At 39.5% G+C, this 21338-nt stretch overlaps 1 protein-coding gene and 1 pseudogene across 1 annotated transcript in view; both read right to left on the bottom strand.

Moving 5' to 3' along the window:
* The window catches only part of Rnf180 (ring finger protein 180), a 161953-nt gene that overhangs the window by 96167 nt on the left and 44448 nt on the right, over positions 1 to 21338 (bottom strand). Inside the window, exon 5 of the mRNA XM_028784036.1 lies at positions 19460 to 19495. Within this exon, the coding sequence (XP_028639869.1) occupies positions 19460 to 19495 (36 nt within the window). The remainder of the gene's footprint in view (positions 1 to 19459; positions 19496 to 21338) is intronic.
* LOC114635448 lies at positions 13110 to 15361 on the bottom strand (annotated as a pseudogene).

Below are 21338 nucleotides of genomic sequence, written 5' to 3'. Positions count from 1 at the left end.
CCTACATTTTTTTTTCTGCCTACACGATGTGCTGGGATAAAGGTGGCACAGAAATTGTAGGTGTGGCCAATCAATGACTTATCCAACTTGAGACTCATGCCATATGAGGGATCCTACCAATGTTACTACCTGGAGGTCCAGGACCCAGAGGCTGAATAGCCCAGAGACCTAGGATAAAACCAAACAAGACTGGCAAAAGAAAAAAAAGTCAATGAAATAATTCCTAATGATATTCTGCTATACTCATAGATTAGAGCCTAGCTCAGTTGTCACCAGAGAGGCCTCATCCAGCAACTGATAGGAACAAATGCAGAGACCCATAGTCAACCAATAGGTGGAGCTCAGGGAATCCTGCAGAAGATGAAAAGGAAGGATTATAGGAACCAGAGGGGTCAAAGACATCACAAGAAAACCCACAGAATCAACTAACCTGGGCTCATAGGGGCTCCCAGAGACTGAACAGACAACAATAGAGCCTACGTGGGTCTGACCTAAGCCCCTCTGAACACTGGTTACGGTTGTGTAGATTGGTCTTCTTGTGGGACTCCTAACAGTGGGAGCGGGAGCTGCCTCTGACTCCTGCCTACTTTTGGGACGCTTTGCCTCCTATTGGGTTGCTTAGTCTAGCCTTAACATGAGGGGAGGTGCCTAGACTGGCAACTTGATATGCCATGCTTGCTTGCTATGCATGCGGGGGTACACTTTAAAAAGAGAAATGGAGGAGGAGTGGATGACAAGGAGACAAAGGAGGTAGTGGGGGATGAGGGACTGGGAGAGGAGGAGGGAAGGGAAACTTGGGTCAGGATATAATATATGAGAAAAGAATAAATTTTAAAAAAATTAAAAGGAGTCCAATTTGGCTAGACTATAAATTACATACAGAAATTGTTAGATATACTTAATACCAGATAAGCAAGGTTCTTGAGTGGCAATCTATGTAATTATCAGGAGGGACCTATAGAAAAGGTGATTTGGGTTAAAGAAATAAAAAGGAATACATTTGGAGCTGTTGCCTATTAATACAGACTGAGAAGGAAGAAGAGGCTACTTAGGGAGGCTGCCTGGGAGACATGAACAACTGCTAAAATGAAAAGAATTCTAGGTACTATTTCCATGGGTAGTAACCCCAGAAGCAACAGGGGAGAGCAGCAGGTTTAGGAAGGTGTGGAGGTGGCATCAAAGAAAAAGCACATGGTGTTGTCTCTATGCAGGTAGTGGTGTGATGATGTCACATCTTCCCTTATCTTTCATCCTGGATAGACAACTATCTATAAAAACACGTTCATATATATTAGAAGCGTCCATTCTTGCTGTTTGAGAGCAACATGGCTTCATGTAATGTAAATACTTAAGCAGTTTATCAAAGATATCAACAAATCACCCTAGAGCCACTTCTTAAGGCACACTGTTTCTTGGGCATCCTCACTGCTGGGCACTAAAATCCCAGGAAACCCTCTTAATTTTTCCTTAATGAACTTTCCTGAGGAACTCTTTGTACTCCACTGAAGTAGAATGTCCTTAGAGATCACCTGGTGACTATGTATGTTGTTTCAACTTTGTAACACACTAGCTCCAGATCTTTACCTAAGCTGTGTAATTCAGAAAATATTAACATTTTAAATTAACCCATCTATATGATTTCTTTCTATCTAGATTATATAAGTCATGGGTTTCTATTGTCTCTTTTGAAAGTTTCTGTTTGATTAACCACAAAAACCTACAGCTACTAGACTATACCTGTCAATATCTTCTAGAAAATCTTAAATGGCTTTATTTTTTTTTTCATGACAATGAGAACTCCAATGATTGTGTGTCTTACTATGTAAAGTGCACATCATATAAACATTTTTCAGTTTGTTCATACAAACAAGCCTAAAAGAAATACATTTTAATATTTTTTGAGGATTTAACTAAAACCTAGAGGGAGTAGATGATTCACTGAATTGTGGGAAACTTAACCAGAGATACATGGTTTGCCAATACACGCCATGTCTTTAAGATGTACAATGCTATTTTTCTCACTCATTATCAGGTTCCAAAGCAGCCCTTAAAAGAACCTTGAGACACAATGAAAATACAGAACAGAGCACAGTGGTGAAGAGCCTCACAGTGTGAGTTTGACTCCCAAATCCAGCTATCTACTGGATGGATGACACTGGGCAAGACACTCAATTTCACCTCTAAAACATCCATAATAGAGTAAGAGTTTATTGGGATCTCTGAGATTACATTGAGTCACATAGCTAAAGGGACCACAGCAGTATCTGGGACACAGCATGATTTAAAGAAGTTTCTGTTCCTTTCGTTGGTACAGCCATTGCTGTTTACTGGCCTCATTGTTAACATTCTTTGGCTCCAAAGTTAAAGTATTAACTTTGAAGTCAATCTTTACATTTAAGAAGGTTCACAATCATTCATCAATTTCTATCCTTTGACCTTTGGCTGATATAGTCTATTAGCATTAAGAGATAAGTAACCTGACTTCAGAACAAACAACTCAACTGTCGTGGAGCTGGGGAGATGTGCCAGCAGTTGAGATCACGGACTGCTTCAGAAGACCCTGGTTTGGTTCCCAACACGATGCTGTAGCCCACAACCATCTGTAACTCCAGTTCCAGGGATTTTGACACCTACTTTTGGTCCCTGCAGATGATGCATGCATGTGGTGTATATATATACATGCAGCCAAGAAACCCACATACATAAATAAAAATAATTTTATAAAAAAGTTTTAAATTATGATTATATATTAGAATTAACTAGAATAGTTTCAAAATTAATATATCTTTGGATTTTATTGTGTTAGAATGCTTGATTTTAAAATTGGTGTTTGAGTAGTTGACTTGACTTTTAAGAAAAACATGTTAAATGAATTTGTATTAGGATTTAGATAGTATTTCCAGTGAGTTCTGAAATGGCCCTAACCATTCTTGTGCTTTTATATACTAGGTGTTTATGAAAAGTAGTGTTCTTAACACTAGCAATTGTCAAACTAAAATAGTAGTCAACTCTGGAAAGTGTTTAGTATCTTATACATCATGAAACATCAAATATTCAGTCCAGATTTTACTCAAGATGAAGAAGCACATCCATATCTTTAGAGTATTTTCTTTCATATTTAATAAATAATAAATTTATATATATATATGAAGTAATTGTTTTAAATTTTAATACCTTACATATAATTAAACAAATTCAATTACTATTTTGTCTTTAAAATGGAAAAGGTATATGTACTCCAAATAATTATTTTAAAATAAATTTCTTTATTATTACTGGTAAATAAATATTTCATATATACATACATATATACATATACATATACATATACATATACATATACATATACATATACATATACATATACATATACATATATATATGGGAAATCTGGGCTGGAGTGTCCAGATTTTTCTTGGCCTCTGTAAAATATTCCCTCCAGCTGGACCTCTTCTAATGTGGGGGTCTTATGATTTGTTATTAGATATGATAAGTCACAGGATGTCTTTATGAAACAAACTAAAACAGAAAGGCAGAGATGATTAGAATGTATTTTCAGTTTGTTTAGTTTATAGTAATAAAAGTAGACTCTGCTCCCTGGGACCTGAGTAGCCTAACATGGCAGAAAGACCTTTTACTTCAGCTGCTGATAAGCTGTTCAGAGCTACCTCAAGAACAAGGAACAAAAGGACAAACTGGAAGACAGGGGGCACTTACTGTTTTAATATTTTTAAGAACACTTTTATTCTATTTCTTCCTCTCTGTTTTTTATTTAAGATACATTCTCCTCTTATACACCCAACCACCATTACCCCTCCCTCCACTTCTCCCAGAAAACCCTGCCCTCCCTGTCCCCCTTACCCCCCACCCTGTTTTCCCACAGATCCCTTCAGAAAAGAGCAGGGCTCCAAGAGAGAACAGCCAAACAGGACAAAACAAGATACAATAAGGCAAAGTGAAAGCCCTCATTCTGAGGCTGGATGAGGCAACCCAATAGGAAGAAAAGAATCCCAAGGGCAGGCAAAAGAGTCAGAGACACATCCACACCCACTATAAGCAATCCTGAAAAACACCAAGCTAACAGCCATAACATATGCTCAGAGGACCTGGTGCAGACCCATGTAGACCTCATACTTGCTGCTTCTGCCACTGTGAGCCCATATGAGGCTTCCTTAGTTGACTCAGTGGCCCATGTTCTTCCGGTGTTCTACATCCCCTCCAACTCCAATTCATATTTTAATTTTGTGTTGTTTACATGTATGTATGCATGTATGTATGTATGTGCACCATGTTCATACCCCTGGAACTGGAGTTCCATGTGATGGTGAGCTGCCACATGGATGCTTGAATCACATTTGTATCTTCTGTAAGAGCAACAAGTGTTCTCAGGTGCTGACCCTTCCCTTCAGGCCTTGCTTTAGCATTTTTAAAAATAGCAACAAGGGTCAGGACAGGTGAAGTGGCTCTGCCATTAAGAGCATGTGGTGCTCTTACAGAGGAACCAAGAACAATTCCCAGCACCTATGCTGAGTGGCTCACAATCACCTGTAATCCAGTTCCAGGAGATCCAACACCTTCCCTTTGGCTCCGTGGGCACTTGCAATCACATGTGAACAATCCTATATGCGCGCGCGCACACACACACACACATACACACACACACACACATAAATACATAATTTAAAAATAAATCTTAAATATATATATAACAAAGACTCTGGGGCTTGTGATTCAGAAAACATGGATGAAAATATACCACCTCTCTCCCTTCTCCCTTCCTTCCTTCCTTCCTTCCTTCCTTCCTTCCTTCCTTCCTTCCTTCCTTCCTTCCTTCCTTCCCTCTCTCCCTCCTTCCTTCCTTCCTTCCTTCCTTCCTTCCTTCCTTCCTTCCTTCCTTCCTTCCTTCCTTCCTTCCTTCCTAATGCTAATGATCATGTGAACCTTCAGCAGCCAGATCCCTTTTTGCTGGCAGAAGGTCTTGTGTCCATGGGATTCCTAAACAGGATGGTATTACTGATAATGCAGGTGGCAACAGTAATTTGCTAAAAACAAAGAAATAATTAAAAAGGGGGGGGATGATGAAATTGTCAGGAATGGTGATTGATCTTTTCTTCACAAGACCTCTACTATATCATGTGCTTATGCTTGACAGCATTATGTCTATTTTTGGTCATTTTTAAATCCTCTCAAACTTTGTCAGTGCCTTACCAAGTAGGTCTATGTGATACTCTAAACCCTTTGTTGTGGATGGTCTAGACACCATGAGTAGACACCATAAAGGCCACTTTCTTTGCTCATTCATAAGAAGCAACTCCTGAGCAGCTTTACCATGAGATGTTAGTAACTGAGAACCCCCCAGGCTCCACTTTTAAGTCTAGCTGTCTTGCTGATTCTCCATCACATCTGTGGTGGGTTCTTCTGTTTTTGTTTTGATGCCTTCGAAGTAATCTACAAGAGTTGGAACTGACTTCTGAGATTCTGTTACTGTTGTTATCTTTTACCTCCTCCCATGAATCACACAATGTTCTTAACAGAATCTAGAATGGTGAATCATTTCCATAAGGTTTTCAATTTACTTTGCCCAGATTTCTCAGAGGAATCACTATCTAGGACAGCTCTAGACATACAAAATAAATATCTTTTTAATAACGTTTGAAAGTCAGAACTACTCCGTGATCCATGTGCTACAGAATTTTTGATGGGGCAGCAGGCATGACAACTACTCAACTTCTACTGTATACTACCACCAGAGCTCTCAGATGACAGAGCCAATTATCAATGAACAGCAGAGTAATATTTGTAACTAACCTTCTTTTTTTCAAGAGAAGTCTCACAACTGGAAATAAAATATTCAATAAGCCATGTTGTTAACAGATGTACTGCTATTTAGGTTGGCTGTTCACTTACAGAGTACAAGCAGATTAAACCACACTTGATTCTTGAGGGCCCTGGCATAATGGTCAATGAACATTGGATTCAGTTTACAGTCACAAGCTGCATTCACTCCTAACAAGTAAATCAGCCTGTCTTTGAACCCAAGCTGTGGAAGACCATCTAGCCATGAAAGCTTCAGATGGCAATTTCTAACAGAAGGCTGTCTGTCTTGTCTCCATGGAAACATCTCTTTGTTAGTCACACCATTGCCAATGTTCTTGGTAGAGAGTTTCTGGGTAACTTGCTGTAGCTTCTCTATCAGCATGTGGTACTTTTCTACTTATAAATTTAGGATATGCTTTAGGTTTTTTTTCCTTAAGATTCATGAATCCCAAACATGTTTTCAAACCATCTCCCTACTTCTCAGAGCCTTCACAGAAGGGAGGAGAGCCAGGGCCTTGTTCTGAATTAGGCTTTAGTTAAAAGGAAAATGGTGGCTGGTTTAACTGGCTAGTTCAATGTTCTAAACATACCAAATATTCCTCTAGGTCAGATAATACTGTTTTTAATTCCTTTTAATTCTCTACAGTAGCACTTTTTATTTCCTTTAAAAACTTGTGGAAAAGATACTACAAGGTAGAATGTCTTCCCATGTTCACAGATTGGCAAAATTAGTTTTGTGAAAATAGTTATATTATCATAAGCATAATGGCAATGACATTCTCCACAGAACTAGAAACAAACCAAATTAAAATTGATATGGAAACACAAAAGACCCCAATTAGCCAAAGGAATGCTGGATACAACACAGCTCCCGATGCCAAATTTTACTACATAGAACCATGGTTAAAGAAAAAAGGAAGGAAGGAAGGAAGGAAGGAAGGAAGGAAGGAAGGAAGGAAGGAAGGCAGGCATGCAAGCAGCATGGTACAGTCATAAAAACAGGCATGCAGACCAATGGAATGCAACAGGAGACCCAAAAATAAACCTATACAGGTCCACAAACTTAGCAACAAATCACATGTATACACTGGGAAAGAAACAGCTTCTTTAACAAATGATTAGGAAAACTACATACATACATAGAAGAAGGAAACTAGATCTCTATCTCTGACCCTGCAAAACAAACAAGCAAGCAAGTAAATTCAAGAAGGCTCAAATAAGGTAAGACCTGAAACTTTAACACCACTAGAAGAAAAGATAGGCAAACACTTTATGACTCAAGCAGAGGTAAGGAGTTTTGGAAAAGGACTTGAATAGCACATGGAATAATGACAAAAAATGTCAAATGGGATAACAAAATAATTGGAAAGCTTCTGCACAGGAAAGAAAAAAATCATCAGAATAAAAATCTTTGCCAGTTATACACCAGACAAGGGATTAATATCTAGGATATATAAAGAACTTCAGAACTTAAACATCTGAAAGCCAAATTATCAAACTGACAAAGGGCCAATGAGCTAAACAGTTCTCAAATTCAAATGACCGATAAGTACTTTAAATTAGCAATTGGGTAATTGCAAATCAAGCAGTAGTGAATTTTATCTCCCCCATATCTATAGAACCCATATAACTAATGAAGCAAATGGATGAGCTCTTTCTCAGTGTCAGGCAAGGCTGTGGCATCTACGGCCTGTTTTGCCTTTTGTTGCTGTGATAAAAGACCATGACCAAGAGCCACTTGGGGAGCAAAGAGTTTATTTTACCTTGTAACCCACATGAAAGGAACTCAGGGAAGGAGCGCAAAGCATGAAACTTAGAGCCACAGAGGAATGCTGTTTACTGGCTTGCCTTCCACGGCTTGCTCATCAATCTTTTCTGTAATGACATCACTCACAGTAGGCTGGGCCCTTTCACATCAATCATCAGTCAATAAAATGTTCCACAGACTTGCTTACAGGACAATGTGATGGAAGCAATGCCTCAACTGACATAGCTCTTCCCAGATGAATCTGATTTGTATCTAGTTAACAAAACACTAACCTGAACAATCTATTTCATTTTAACTTTAGATTATCTGAGAGGAAACCAAGGATGTCTTTCTTGTGCCACTTAGTTGGTTTAAAATATTGCATGGGGAAACTACTTTTACGGTACTGGGCTTACTAAGTAACAAGCACAAAAATTAAAATCCAAAATGAACACAAGGCACACCACCTGAAAGGCCTTTTCTTTATCATTAAATTTACCTCTTGTCTGTAGATATTTTTTGTAGTATTCAAACAGACTCTCATTGTCTGGAGGCCTGGACATAATCTAGAGCTACTTCAGAGTTATGTGTGTGAACTTTTATCTAATTTAGATTCTTCTCTTACAGTCCTGGCTTAATACCACTACCAGATCAACCAGTCCTAAGTTGATTACATGAGTAGTCTTCTAGTGCAGCTTTCTCTATCCAAAGGCCACAAAATCGTCTCTTGTCTTTCTTGACCTAGAGATCTCCCACTCAAATATATACAGGCTTTGGGTATATTTGTACAGATGGACGAATCTCATCACTTCTGGCATGGTAATGATAAAGATATAACTAATAAATCATGGCTCTGGAAACTCTTAGAAAACGTCTCTTTAAATTTAGAAAAAATACTGATTTGTCTAAAAGCCATCAAGATTCATGGCTAGCTCTTCTTTTTAATGCTCTCTTTACTTGAAAAAAAATTCTAACTACAGGACACAGAATAGATGCCCTGGTCTATCCCTGGTCTTACCCACAAAGAATACACACATCCTGATATTTGAAGCCCGTGAGCACACTAAGTGGCAGTGGGGAATTAGGACTAAAGACTGGATTATGGTTGCTAATTGCCCTGTCTTAAAGAGATTACTGTAGAGCAATTGGAAGAGGCAAAGCAATCATTAGATCATCAAACAAGGAAGGTGAAAAGAGAAGAATCAAAACCAGAAATGCCAGACTAGCCTTTTGGGTCTGAAGACAGTGATGGGCATAGGCAAAGATGCAGAGAGATTCTACAAAGGTACAGAGAGGCATCCATATATACTCTACATGGGTATCCTCTGGATTCTCTGTAAGGAAATGTAGACCTGATAATGCCTTTACTTTTGCAGAGTGAGACTAACTTTCAGCACATTTGAGACTTCTAACTTCCAGAAGTCAAATTCATTTGTGTGTTTAAAACAGCGAATTTATTTTAAATTTAAAATTCATTATAGCAGTAATAAGAAACAAATTCACCTTCAAAATATGTAGAAGGAGCCAGTAGTTTTATTACCTTAAAATACATGTGTTGTATTTACTCTGCTGGGTGATAATGGTGCTTCACAGAAGAGAGCTTAGATTATAAGTCCTTGTGGCTGAAGGTAAGAGGAACATCTAATCATTAGAACTAATTTAACTTATGGCACAAGAATAGTGTTAAATGCTTAATGGACAAATATGTAACGAATGAAAAGAAGCTATTGGCTACTGTCATGGAAACTGATGAAAGCACCATTTTATTCAAGAGTGGGGTGGAGGATGGTTTGCCAAGTGCATGAGTAAACAATGACGAACACGTGTCAAAGGAACGGCTCCTCCTGTCTCATGTTATTTCACTTTTTTCTCACACCTTACTTTGCAATGAAGCACACCGCTTGCCACTGATCTTAGTTTGAATTGAGGAGCAGGCCTACTATCCCGGAAATTGCAAATGACACCTCAAACTGAAAACCCCAACAATGTACTTAATATATGTAAAAGTATCCCAAATACTAACCCAAAGAAAATCTTTTTTTCCCTCTGAGCAAAGGGACAACAAATGTCTTTGCAAAACGGGAGAAGAAAAGCAGGGGCAGAATCTTAGCTGATACTACCCAAGGGACTTACAACTGATTCTGCAAACTCTTGTCTTACAAAGGATGGAATCTCATCGTTGTTAATCTTCAAGGGATTACAATACACCACTCCACAGTGTACTCCAGGACATGAAAGTCTTACATGCAAAGTAATGAGTCTGTTTTGTTCCAAGAGACTTGGTGCCCTCTGGTGTTTAATTTCACCTTTACAAACTAGGACTTCACTCAAACAGAACTGAAAAGCTGAATTGCAGCTAAAATGTAGAGCAGATTCACAGTTATTTTAGTGAAAATTTTTCATCATGGATCACTAAATATTCTGTTTCTATTCCAAAGACATATTAGAAGGTCATTATTAGAGGACTGAGTGCTAAGGGAGGGAGGGGGCAGAATGAGAATTAAATAGGATCCAAGTACATTATAGGAAACTGTCAAGGGATGAGTCAAAGTTATTTTTTAAAAGCTAAGCCCGGTCCATACACGAATATTTGCCTGGATGATCTGTATTTCCCCTTCGGCTTTACAAGGAGAACAAAAGCAGGTGAGCTAACATTTTGCAGCAAAGTAATGACTAAATAGACATGATGCTATTACAACAGTATGATGAATCAACGCTTTATAAAACAGTAGACATACAAGACAGATGGGAAAGATGGTGTCTGTGATAGCACTGCCTAGCATTAGGAAATAAAACGTGATTACGAGTTTCAGCCCTCTGTATCACAACCCAGATTATCTTTCAGAGGTAGATAATCACTCTCTTAAATTCGGCATCTAAATGACTTATTTTTAAACTTAATTACTTTAGGGTTTATTTTTGCAGTTTGTATAACACAGTTACTTTCCCTTTAAGGTTAAAAATTAACTTTAAAATATTTTGTAAAAAAAAAAAATCCAGGTGAGACCAACTACAGTTGATCACACAGAGCCAAAAGCGAGACTTTCAGCATGTTGGCAGTGAGGGGCCATGGTTGCTGTTCCCCTGCTGACTTCACCTGTGATTAGAGTAGGTGACAACTTTCTTCCCAGCAGAGACATGGCTTAAAGAGGGTTGAATTAAGACACTGCTGCATTCTCAGTATACGGGCTGTGGCTTTAAAAGGTTTACATCTTTCATGTGTCCTATGGTGTTCTAAGGTTTTAAGGTGTTCTACGATACCTGAAGGCATGCAGTCTTCCTAAAGGATATAAGGGGAGAAATAGGTCAATGAGTCAGAACCTCAAGTGAGCATATTTTTGCCTTCACTGATTTGGCAAGTGAAGCCATATACGAAGACTTAGAATGGAAACATAAGGCAGTGTTCCCAGAGCCATACAAGGTCAAAAGAGCTGAAGCCATGAGCTTGCCCCGCTCACTGAACAGCATAAAGTTTCAATGTCTCAGGCTAGCTCACTAGCCTCACAAGCCTCACAAATAATCCAGTGTCTTAGTCTGTCTGTGTGGCTAGCACAGTATGTGAGACAGCATGACTTATAAAGAGTAAGACATGGTTCCTCATAATTCTAGAGGGATGGAGGTCCAGATCCAGGCACTGGCCTGTGGTCTGCTGAGGGCCTCCTGCCTTCATCCTCACTTGGCAGAAAGTAGGAGGCTTGGAAAAACAGGCTAACTAAATGCTGAGAGAAAGAAACAAGTGTGTGTGTGGTATTGTGTATGTGTGTGGTGTGTGTGGTGTGTGTGGTGTGTGTGTGTATAGTATATGTGTGTGTATGTGGGGTGGTATGTGTGTATATATGGTATGTGTATGTGTGTGTTATGTGTGTTATATGTGATGGGTGTGTGTGTGTGTATGTGTTATTTTTATTGCTCCCTGGATTTTAAAAACATTTTTGTTTAGTTTTGAGATCATCATTTCATTACAATATTCCTTCCTGCCCTTCCTTCCCTCTGAACTCCCTAAACATCTACCCTGCTTCCTGTAAGTTCATGGCCTCTTTTTCCACTGGTTGTTATTGCATACATAGATGTTTTTGTATACACATAACTAAATATAACCTGTTGAATACTATATTACTTGTTATGTATGGTTTCAAAACTGACCATTACTGAACAACAAATGGGTGAGTCCCTGGAGAAGACTAACTCTCCTATCCCCAGCTTTACTCAGCTGCCTGTACTTTTTCTGTATAGTTGGGACCTCATGGGCTTTTCTCCACCCAGTCTGGCATGTCCACTGGTGTCATATTTGTTCAGCTCACATTTGGATGGTCATGTTTGGGGAAAAAGCTATTTCTAAGACCAGAGTCTAGATGTGTACCTTAGACTAGCCTGGTGATTTCTATGTAGACCAGGCTGGCCTCAAATATGGACAACCCTCCAGCCTCAGCACATATGCATGTGCACCCACTTTTAAAGAACTGTATCAATGTGCAAGAAGATCTCATGGCCTAGCCTCCTGCTAAGGCAGAGCTCTAAACTTGTCTCATTGGCAACAGCTGAATTTTGGGGAGGGCACAGAACACGTCTGCCACCAGGAAGATCATCTGGATCCCTGATGTTCTTTGTTGTTTCCCACCACAGTTTCTGAGCAGGAAGATGCTCACTTAGACAAACCTGCCCTTCTGGGAGCTTCCTTATTGTCTGGTGACTTAATGGTTCACATAAATCAGCCAGCACAGCAAACACTGCGTGCTGTACCTCCTAGATAACTTAGGAAATGCCGGTGTCATCGCTGGCACCACACTTTTCTAGCACCTCCTGCTCTGAATCATCCTGCCAATACCAAGGAGGGGAAAGCAGCCTGAATATGCAAAGTGATAACCTACACACTCTAGGCTAACTGAAACATAATCTTTATAGTGAAAATTACTGGTAATTTCTAAGGCTCTTAATGGGAATTCAACTTGCAGCCAGGGTTAAGAACCATTGTTAGTTTCTTCCCTTAAGTCATTCACCACAGCTGAGGCACGAGATGCACATTTTATTCTCCAATTCATCCATGGGCATCCATTCAACAAACTTGGCTGTAAAGTTGGGAGCTGTGCTGAGAACTGACCAGCAGCTTCGTGGCACGCACAGAGCCAACTGCAGCACCATTTCCCCATCAGCCATCAACTATGCCCACCTCCTCTGTGATTAACTTCCTTATATCTGCATATTCTTCCCAGATAGCCTTGGCATTTCATCTATTTGGGTACTTGGATTTTCAACTACATCCTAAGGTCTTCGTCAATGTTATAAGGTAAGTATAATTTTAGCCATAACTATGTATCTTCCTCATTGCCTTGGGTCTCCACAGGGAGAATGGTATTTTATTCATTATGTGGTCTCCATAGTGAGTGGTGTATCCAACAGAGAAACCCAGCAAGTGAGCATTACTTAAAGGACAGATAGGATGGCTGAAGAATAAAGGTATAGGATGATAAAATGATTTTCTCAGCCATCAAAAAGATGAAGTAGGCCATGTGTAATGGAACATACCTTTAATCCCAACAGGGGCAGGTGGATCCGTAAAAATTTGGTGGTGGTCTAATTTACATAGCCCAGGCCAGCTAGGACTACAGAATGACTTTATCTCAAAAAGGGGGGGGGGGTTAAATTTTTTTTTTTTTTTGAAAAAGAAACAAATGAATTACCTTTAGTGTGATATACAATAGCAGCCCTCAGGTCAAAAGAACCCCAGCTATCATTCCTTTCTAGGCTTCTCTGTTATCTCTGTTCTTTGGCGGAGCCTAACAAAGTGTTCGTAGGAGAGGCCAGAGGATTTTGATTTTCTATTTTGTAGTCCTTTGAGAGAAACACTAAAGCACCTTGACTACTGGTGTCTGCTTTTTGCAAGTCACCTCTATGACTGGGTTCCAAGGATAAGGCTCCACTCTTCGTAGTCCCAGGTTTTAGAATGTTACCTAGAACTTGAGGACTAGGAGGACTAGTCCGTTTTTCCAGCTCATAAGCCTTGGGAAACACAGGATGCTCAGTTCCTGAAGGAATTATTTCAGCATCCTGTGAAACCAAAGTGGCAGGATATTCTCCTTGAAATGTCACTTCCATCAGTTTATGATCTGATGACTTTCCAATAACAGTCTCTGGGCCAGCACTGGGTTCATTTATAAATGATAACCCCATTGATTCTGGAATATATCCCCCAGGTTTTGCTGATCTGTTTGGGAGGGCAGATCTACTTATGCAGTTAACATATTTTTTTTGCATATTTGCATATTTGCATTTTGCATATTTGAATTGCATTTTGCATATTTGAAGGGTAGATAAAAAGGCTAGACTTAATTTGTTCTACAGCTGCTGAAGTCAGACTCGTGTCCTGAAGAACTGAATCAGTTCCAGTAGAGATGGGTGTTAAAGTATTAGCAGCAGAAGTTAGTAGTGGCTGACCCCCAGATGGATACACACTTCCATGAGTTCCTGCTAAAACAGGCCCATTAGAAAAATTGGCAGAAGTAACAGATTTCAGAGCTGACATGGGGACCTGGGATAACTGACTTGAAGACTGAGTCTGAGTTTCCCCAGAAGATGATGATGAAGATGAAGATGGTGACACAGAAGAGTTCTGTACAGTTTTGTTGAGGTTTTCCTTAACTTTGCTCACATAACTTATTTTAGGAACTATTTTTGCACTGCTATTGTTCACTGGAAAAACTGGGGTTGGCTTAAACAAGGTCCATGAGTCCTCTTTGGAGACAGCAGCTGAGGCATGCTTTTCTTTAGGCCGATCGTCAAATTTTTTGCTACTCAAACCAGGTTTAATAGCTGAGCTTTTACGAAGCATGTCACCCATAGCAGATTTTCCACAACTTGTTCCTCCAGGTCCAGTTTCATATTTCCAAATAGGCTTCAAACCATCTACTTGAGTTCCCTTTTGTTCACTATAGTCAGGCTTTAAAGTTTCCAGTCCCTGTTTTAAGGCTGGGACACTAGTCTCTTGCATTATCTTGTCCTGCACTATATTAGGGTTCTCACAGCCCTTGGCACTATTGCGCCTAGCTTTCCTTTTTTAGGAGTGGTATATCCACTCTCAGATCCGCTACCATCATGATCTGCTCCTTTGCTCACATAACCATTAGCAATATAGCCTGAACTATTTGTTATAACACCATCTGGAATTGCTATAGTATCGGTCCTATCTACATAACACCATCTGGAATTGCTATAGTATCGGTCTTATCTACAGCCTGGGTCTCTCCAGATTTATTTTCATAAGACTTCCCATTCTTTTTGTCCATACTGTTTTTCTGAATAAAATTCTTGGTTTTGATTCCTGCTTTTCCAAAGGTGCTGGTCTTTACAGTCTGCTTCAGGCTTGTGTCTACAACTTGCTGGTTGCCATTGAGGACCCTGGAAATAGGGTTGGTAGCTTCATCAGAACTGAGGTTCTTTAAAGATATTTCTCTTTCTCCAGCATTACCATTTATTTCACCATAGCCTGTTTTCTTCTTCGGCGTCTCCTGGTGCTGCTGGAGGGTGTGTTTCTGCTCATGTTTCAGCGGCTTGGGCTGGGCCTTGGGACTGCCCTCAGCTCCATGCTGCAGGTATTGGTGAGGCTGCTGGTGATGGTGGTGGTGGTGGTGGTTGTGGCTGTGGTTATAGAAATAATAATGGTGGTGGTGGTGCAACTGCTGCTGCTGCTGCTGCTGGGTGTGATGGTGCGGATGGTGGTGGCTGTGATGGTGCTGAGGCTGTGGCTGGCTGGGCTTCTCCTCCATTGAAAGCGGCTGGGACTCCCTGGCTGAGGCTGTGGGCTGCTGCACCGTCAGGATCTCAAAGATATATATTTTTTTATGTATATGAGTACACTGTAGCTGTCTTCAGACACACCAGAAGAGGGCATTAGATTCCATTGCAGATGGTTGTGAGCCACCATGTGGTTGCTGGGATTTGAACTCAGGACCTCTGGAAGAGCAGTCAGTGCTCTTAACCACTGAGCCATCTCTCCAGCCCCATAGATCTTGGACTAACAATTGATTAAGGATTCTTTTTAAACTTGTTCTCAGTACAAATTTGGTGGTGGTCTAATTTACATAGCCCAGGCCAGCCAGGACTACAGAATGAGACTTTGTCTCAAAAAGGCAGGGGGGGAGGCGCGGAAGAGGGTTAAAGTTGGTTAGTTCTCTCCTTGTACCCTTTGTGTACATGGAATAGAATTCAGGTCAATAGGTTTAATGGCCAATACCTTCACCCTCTGGGTTAGCTCACCAGCAGCTGAACTCTTAGTTGTAGGGGTGGGCCTGTAGAACTTACTTAAGTTCTTTCAGCCTCGGTTTCTCTAGCCAATGAATGTTCATAGTAACAGAAATTATCTCATAAAAATGAGACCAGGATGAAATGAAATAAAAGCACTCAGGAAAGTATCTGTCCACAGTAAGGTGAGGGAGGCAGAATACTGAGAAGTTACCATTGTGGACATGTCTAGTTCCTAATTCCTGAGAATTTTGATGTTTTTAAGGAATATGAAGTGAGTTAAGGACCTTGAAAAGGGGAGAGAGTCACTCTGGATGATATGAATGTTCCCAATGTAAAGTCAGGAACTAGGAAAGTGTCAGAGAGGGGCTGCGCAGATGGTTCAGAGGTTAAGAGTGCTGCTGCTCCTCTAGAGGACCCAAGTTCAGTTCCCAGCACTCTCTTTATCCAGCTTACATCTGCATGTAACTCTAGCTCCAGGGGATGCAACGCTCTCTTCTGGCCTCTGTGAATACCCACACAGATGTGACAGGCAGATGCACATACATACACATAGGCTTAATGGTTTTAGTTTTTAAGAAGTGTCTGAAAGAAGATACAAATAAAAAAAAAAAGGAAGATTGCAGCACTGTTGTTGCCAGATAAACCATAAGCCAATGAAGGAAAGACTGTGGACACTTTAACAAGCAAGGGAGCGTTCTGCCAGGGACCCCACCAATACCTTAACCTCAGCAAGAAAAGGTTCATTTGCACAATGCTACCTCTATCACTGTCCTAGGCTGCTGCATTTGTGGCGGTTTTTGAGAACAGCAACTGGAAGCCAATGAAGGCTGCTGTTGATCCAACATCAGGAGAGATGAATTACAACAGTACATATTTGTATAATGAAGAGAAACACATTTTTCAACTTTTAACTTCATCCCAGAACTCTATAAGCAAATAACAGTTAACAGAACCGGCCTATATGCACTTACAAGGTTACTCTTGTTTTCTATGCAAGAGCTTGAATTTTGAATTTTGCAGGCCTCCCAACATGTTGGTTGGTAAGTGTAGCATTCGTGATCCTTAGCTGTGATTAATGCAGAATGCTTGCTACCCTTTGGGCATCTGAAGCTTTGCCATATTTGTGTAGAAGGTGCATGCGTACCTGCCTATCTCTCATGAAAGCCTTAGGTACTAAGGCTGTGAACTTGCTAGAAGCACAGCACTGTATACTTGTCACAGTTTGCCCTCGGGGAATTGAGCATCCTAAGACACTCAAGGAAGAAAGGATACTGAGAGCATAAGCTTGGCTTGTTGAGGATTTTTGCCCCAACACTTTTCCCTTCCTCCTCCTCCTCTTCCTCCTCTTCTGTCTCCTCTTCCTCTGTCTTCTTCTTTTCTTTTTTATTCTCTGTACAACAGACATAGACCATGACAAAAAACTACAACCAATCAAACTGCAGGGTTGTGGAGCCCTGTCCCAACTGATGCAATACAACCCTCCCACCTAAGGCTCACAGACCATTGCAGATCTAAGAGTCAGAGGATCAAGAAGTTTGCTGTGAGGTTGTGTCTCCCTTTCTTTTCTGTGCACCCTTGGTCTGAATTATTTTGGTAAGGTTCTGAACGTGAGGAGGTATGGGGAACCTAAGATCAACACCATTGTATTTCTGCTCATGACAACCAATACCTAGAAATTGAAATCTGAATTGAAAAATTGAATTTTAAAAATCTCTAATTATAAGCAGCATTAAAATGTGAATTAAGGATAAACCTGACAAGAGATGTCAAAATACCTGTACTCTCTCAATTCCAAGATGCAAAGTCAAAACCAAAACAGTATTAAACATTAAAATGTATAATTTAAATAAAAATAAAAGTAAGTCTAACCATTTGTAAGTTCTAAACACTGAAATCTGCAAACACTAATTAAAATTTAAAGATCTGGAGTGTGTGTGTGTGTGTGTGTGTGTGTGTGTGTGTGTGGTCTTTTATGTTCATGGACTAGAAGAGTCACAGCAAACACTGTGACCCACAAGTTGATCTCTAGATGTAGCACTTCAATCAAACCAACAGAATTTTGTTTTTAAAGTTTCATCCTAAATGTCCTCTGTGAAACCACAGGAACTAAATTTTAGAAGGAACAGCAAAGTTGGGAGAGTCGTAGAATCTTACTTTGTGGTTTATTATGAAGCTTTAGTAGAAAACGGTCAACTTTCATAGAACAGAGAGGAACAGAAAGTTGCATACATGTCCAACTGATATTCAATAAACCAGAAAAGCCATTTCTGTGGAGGAAAGATGGTACTTCCAATCAATGGTGCAGAAACAATAGCAACCACTACTAAAAGCAACACTTTGAATATTTAAACAAATCAGTTCAACAAAATCATAATTCTTAATATGAATATAAAACTTCCAGGAGAAAACATTGGGGAAAAAGTCTTTATAATCTAAAGCTATCCAGAGTTTTCGGGTATGCAATTACATCCAAAACAGAGTCATTAAAAACAACATTTGAGAAGCTGGACTTCAAGACACAGAGCTTGCTTCCCAGGGAAATACTGAAGCATAAATGAAAGGACAACCAGGTTGGGTAGAATAAGACATATTATTATCCTATAAATCACATCTCCAATGTAGAATTTGTGACCAAATATATAAAGAATTCGCAAGACTGATTGGAAAAGAAATAATCAAATTAAAATATATATAAAAACCAGAAACGCCCTTGTTCTTGGCAGCCCCATCCTGTGCAGACGTCAGAGATGCCTAGGGTGCCGGGGCTCTGATCCATGCTCTGGTTCCTTAATGATGTAAGGGTTATCTCTTTGGTTAGAGTAACAACAAAAGAGCAGTAGGGGAAAATTCCTTCTAGTTAAGACAATACAATTATCACCTGGCCAAGCGACCATGCACAGGCAGGAGGATCTACTTCTCAGAACGTGGACTCACCTTAAACTCTGCTAAAGAGACAGGTGGAAAAATTATCCCTTTAATGAGGCACTATTCCTTCTCTACCCTCAGCACAGCCTGTTACAGAGCCAGAAACATGCAGCTTCAAAGGTCTTGCCAACTTCTGAATTAATAAGAAAAAAGAATAGCCGAGCTTCCTGTTCTCCATCTACCTCTTCTCCAAGCATGGCTTCCCTAACACGTTTGGCTTTTCCTTCTTTCCTCTGTTCTCCTCATCTAGACTGGGCTGAAATTAACTGCTTGTACACCCCCAGATATTTTTCCTTTAAACTGTAATAAAATTGTCCTCAAGCTTATAGAGAACTGTACAAATGAACATATTTGAACACATCAGAAGAAGATGCCACTCAGCTTTGTTGAATAGAATTACTGAAAGTTAGCTGTAGTTTCTCTTTGATACAAATCTTATTTAAATTTTTATACTAAGACTTTTATACTATTAGTTTTAGTAATATAGTAATACTGTCAATGCTTTCTAACATGGTATACACATAAAATCTAAGGGACAAGTGCATTACAACCAAAGCATGACACCGGTAAACACAGTATTTTAGTGACCAAAACCGAAAGAGTTAAAGAACACCAGCTGTCTGGCTTCAAGGATGCACAGATGTGAGAAATCCCATTCTCAGCTGTTCAGAACAGTGCAGCCACCCTGGGAAATTATCTGACAGTTTCTTGTATAACTAAATATGTACTTACCATATGATCCAGCAATCCCACTCCTGAGTATTTACCCTAGAACAATTAAAAAAATTATTAATTTATTCACAGTTATGTACATCAGTGTTTTTAATAGTTCTGCTCATAGCTGCTAACACCTGAGACAATCTACTCATGTTTTTATGCTGGAGAAATCATGGCTCATTCACAGAACAGAATACTCTTGGGCAGTGAAAGGGACACACTATAGATAGAGATTCCTGGAATAAACTAAAGAATGTCATAGACAAGCTTGTTTCGTAAACAACGTCAGCCTCCAGAGTGCATGCTTTGTGATTCTACTTCTACCTCACACTTTTATAATATTATTGATAGTTAAAACAGATAAATGGAGAATAGATTAGTAATCCTCGTGGATTAAGGATGGGTAAAGGCATGCGGGACAAAGGAGTGCCCTGAATTCCCACTGCCTGGGCATGAGACGAGCCTAAACGCACATTTCCATCAGAGACCTATATGCCCGGAATAAGTATATCTTTAATACGTGACAATTAAGGAAGAAATTATGTTTGTTTGGAAGGACACTTGGTAGCTGAATACAGCACAGTCCATGCTTTCCCCAAAGATGATGTCAATACATGCTTGTTGAACAGAGCAGCAATTCTATCCAATTGGCTGTAGTTTCTCTCTTGAAAGGAATATTCCGTAAGATTTTGGGTAAAATATTAACACTATTTCTATCATGGTATATGTTATGAAAATATTTCTAGCTTAAACAAGGCTTCATTTAAAATGTCAAGTGACAGAAATTTAGTTTTCCTAACCAATTATTTGAAACTCTGACAAATATCATTAATAAGATTTCAACATTAAAAAAAAAAACAAAACACTGGTGAGAAAAACTGAAGATGAACAAGAAAAAGTGGCAAGATGTTGAATTCACAGACTGGGAGAGTGACTGTCAGCATGCCAATAGAGAGGTCCACAGGGTCAGTCAGTACCTACAACAGTCTCTAAAACAACAGTCTCTAAAACCTCAGCAGCAGAACTATTAACTTCGCTGAAAAAATGAGTTTTAATTACTAATAATGGTCATCATTATTTTGTGTGTGTGACTTTTTAATTAAAAAAAAAAAAACAGTGGAAACAGGAGAATCTGGGCCCAGGGCATGGCTCAAAGGTGCTAAAGTTATCTAGTAAGGCCACATCTCTGGGTTCCTCCCTGCAGAGCAAGGAAGGAAAATGCAGTTGTTTGTATGGATGTCACTACTCAAGGCCTTCCTACCTCAAGCAGGCATTTGATTAATGTTCATGGAACAAATCTTGATTGAACATGGATGATTTGTCAAATTGTGCCATTATTTTATCTCCGTTATTAACTCTTGCTAGTATCTATCTTTCTGCTAGAATCAGCGAGACACACTTTATGAAGTTATCATTTTTTCTAGCTTTGACAATGGTGTGGGAGCATCATAAATTCACAGATTTTCTGCTTAACATATACTGGGCACTTGCCTGTCTGTAGATAAGTGTCTACCAGTGAAGTCTGTTAGGATCCTGTTTGTTAGTTGCTACACTGACAGGTAGCATGTCTGACTCAGATTCCTCAGTTCTGATGAATCAGCTAAGCATACTAGCCAAACTGTGTGTGTGTGTGTGTGTGTGTGTGTGTGTGTGTGTGTGTGTGTGTGTGAATGAATGAATAGAAATAATTTCATCTATCAAAAAATTCAATACTTTATTTTGTACTTGCTTCTCTCTAAACTGTAACACTTTATGTTAGAAATAATTAATGATATATCTGAGATATTCAGAAGAAAGAGTTAAATCAATTCCCAAAACTGTGATATCATTTGCATATATCGTTGGTATATAGTAAATCCAATTTTCACAATTTTTAAAACATTTCTTACTTGCA

This window comes from Grammomys surdaster, unplaced genomic scaffold (assembly GCF_004785775.1).
Source record: "Grammomys surdaster isolate TR1022 unplaced genomic scaffold, NIH_TR_1.0 99, whole genome shotgun sequence".
Lineage (NCBI taxonomy): Eukaryota > Metazoa > Chordata > Mammalia > Rodentia > Muridae > Grammomys > Grammomys surdaster.
This window is presented reverse-complemented; position numbering and strand designations above follow the sequence as displayed.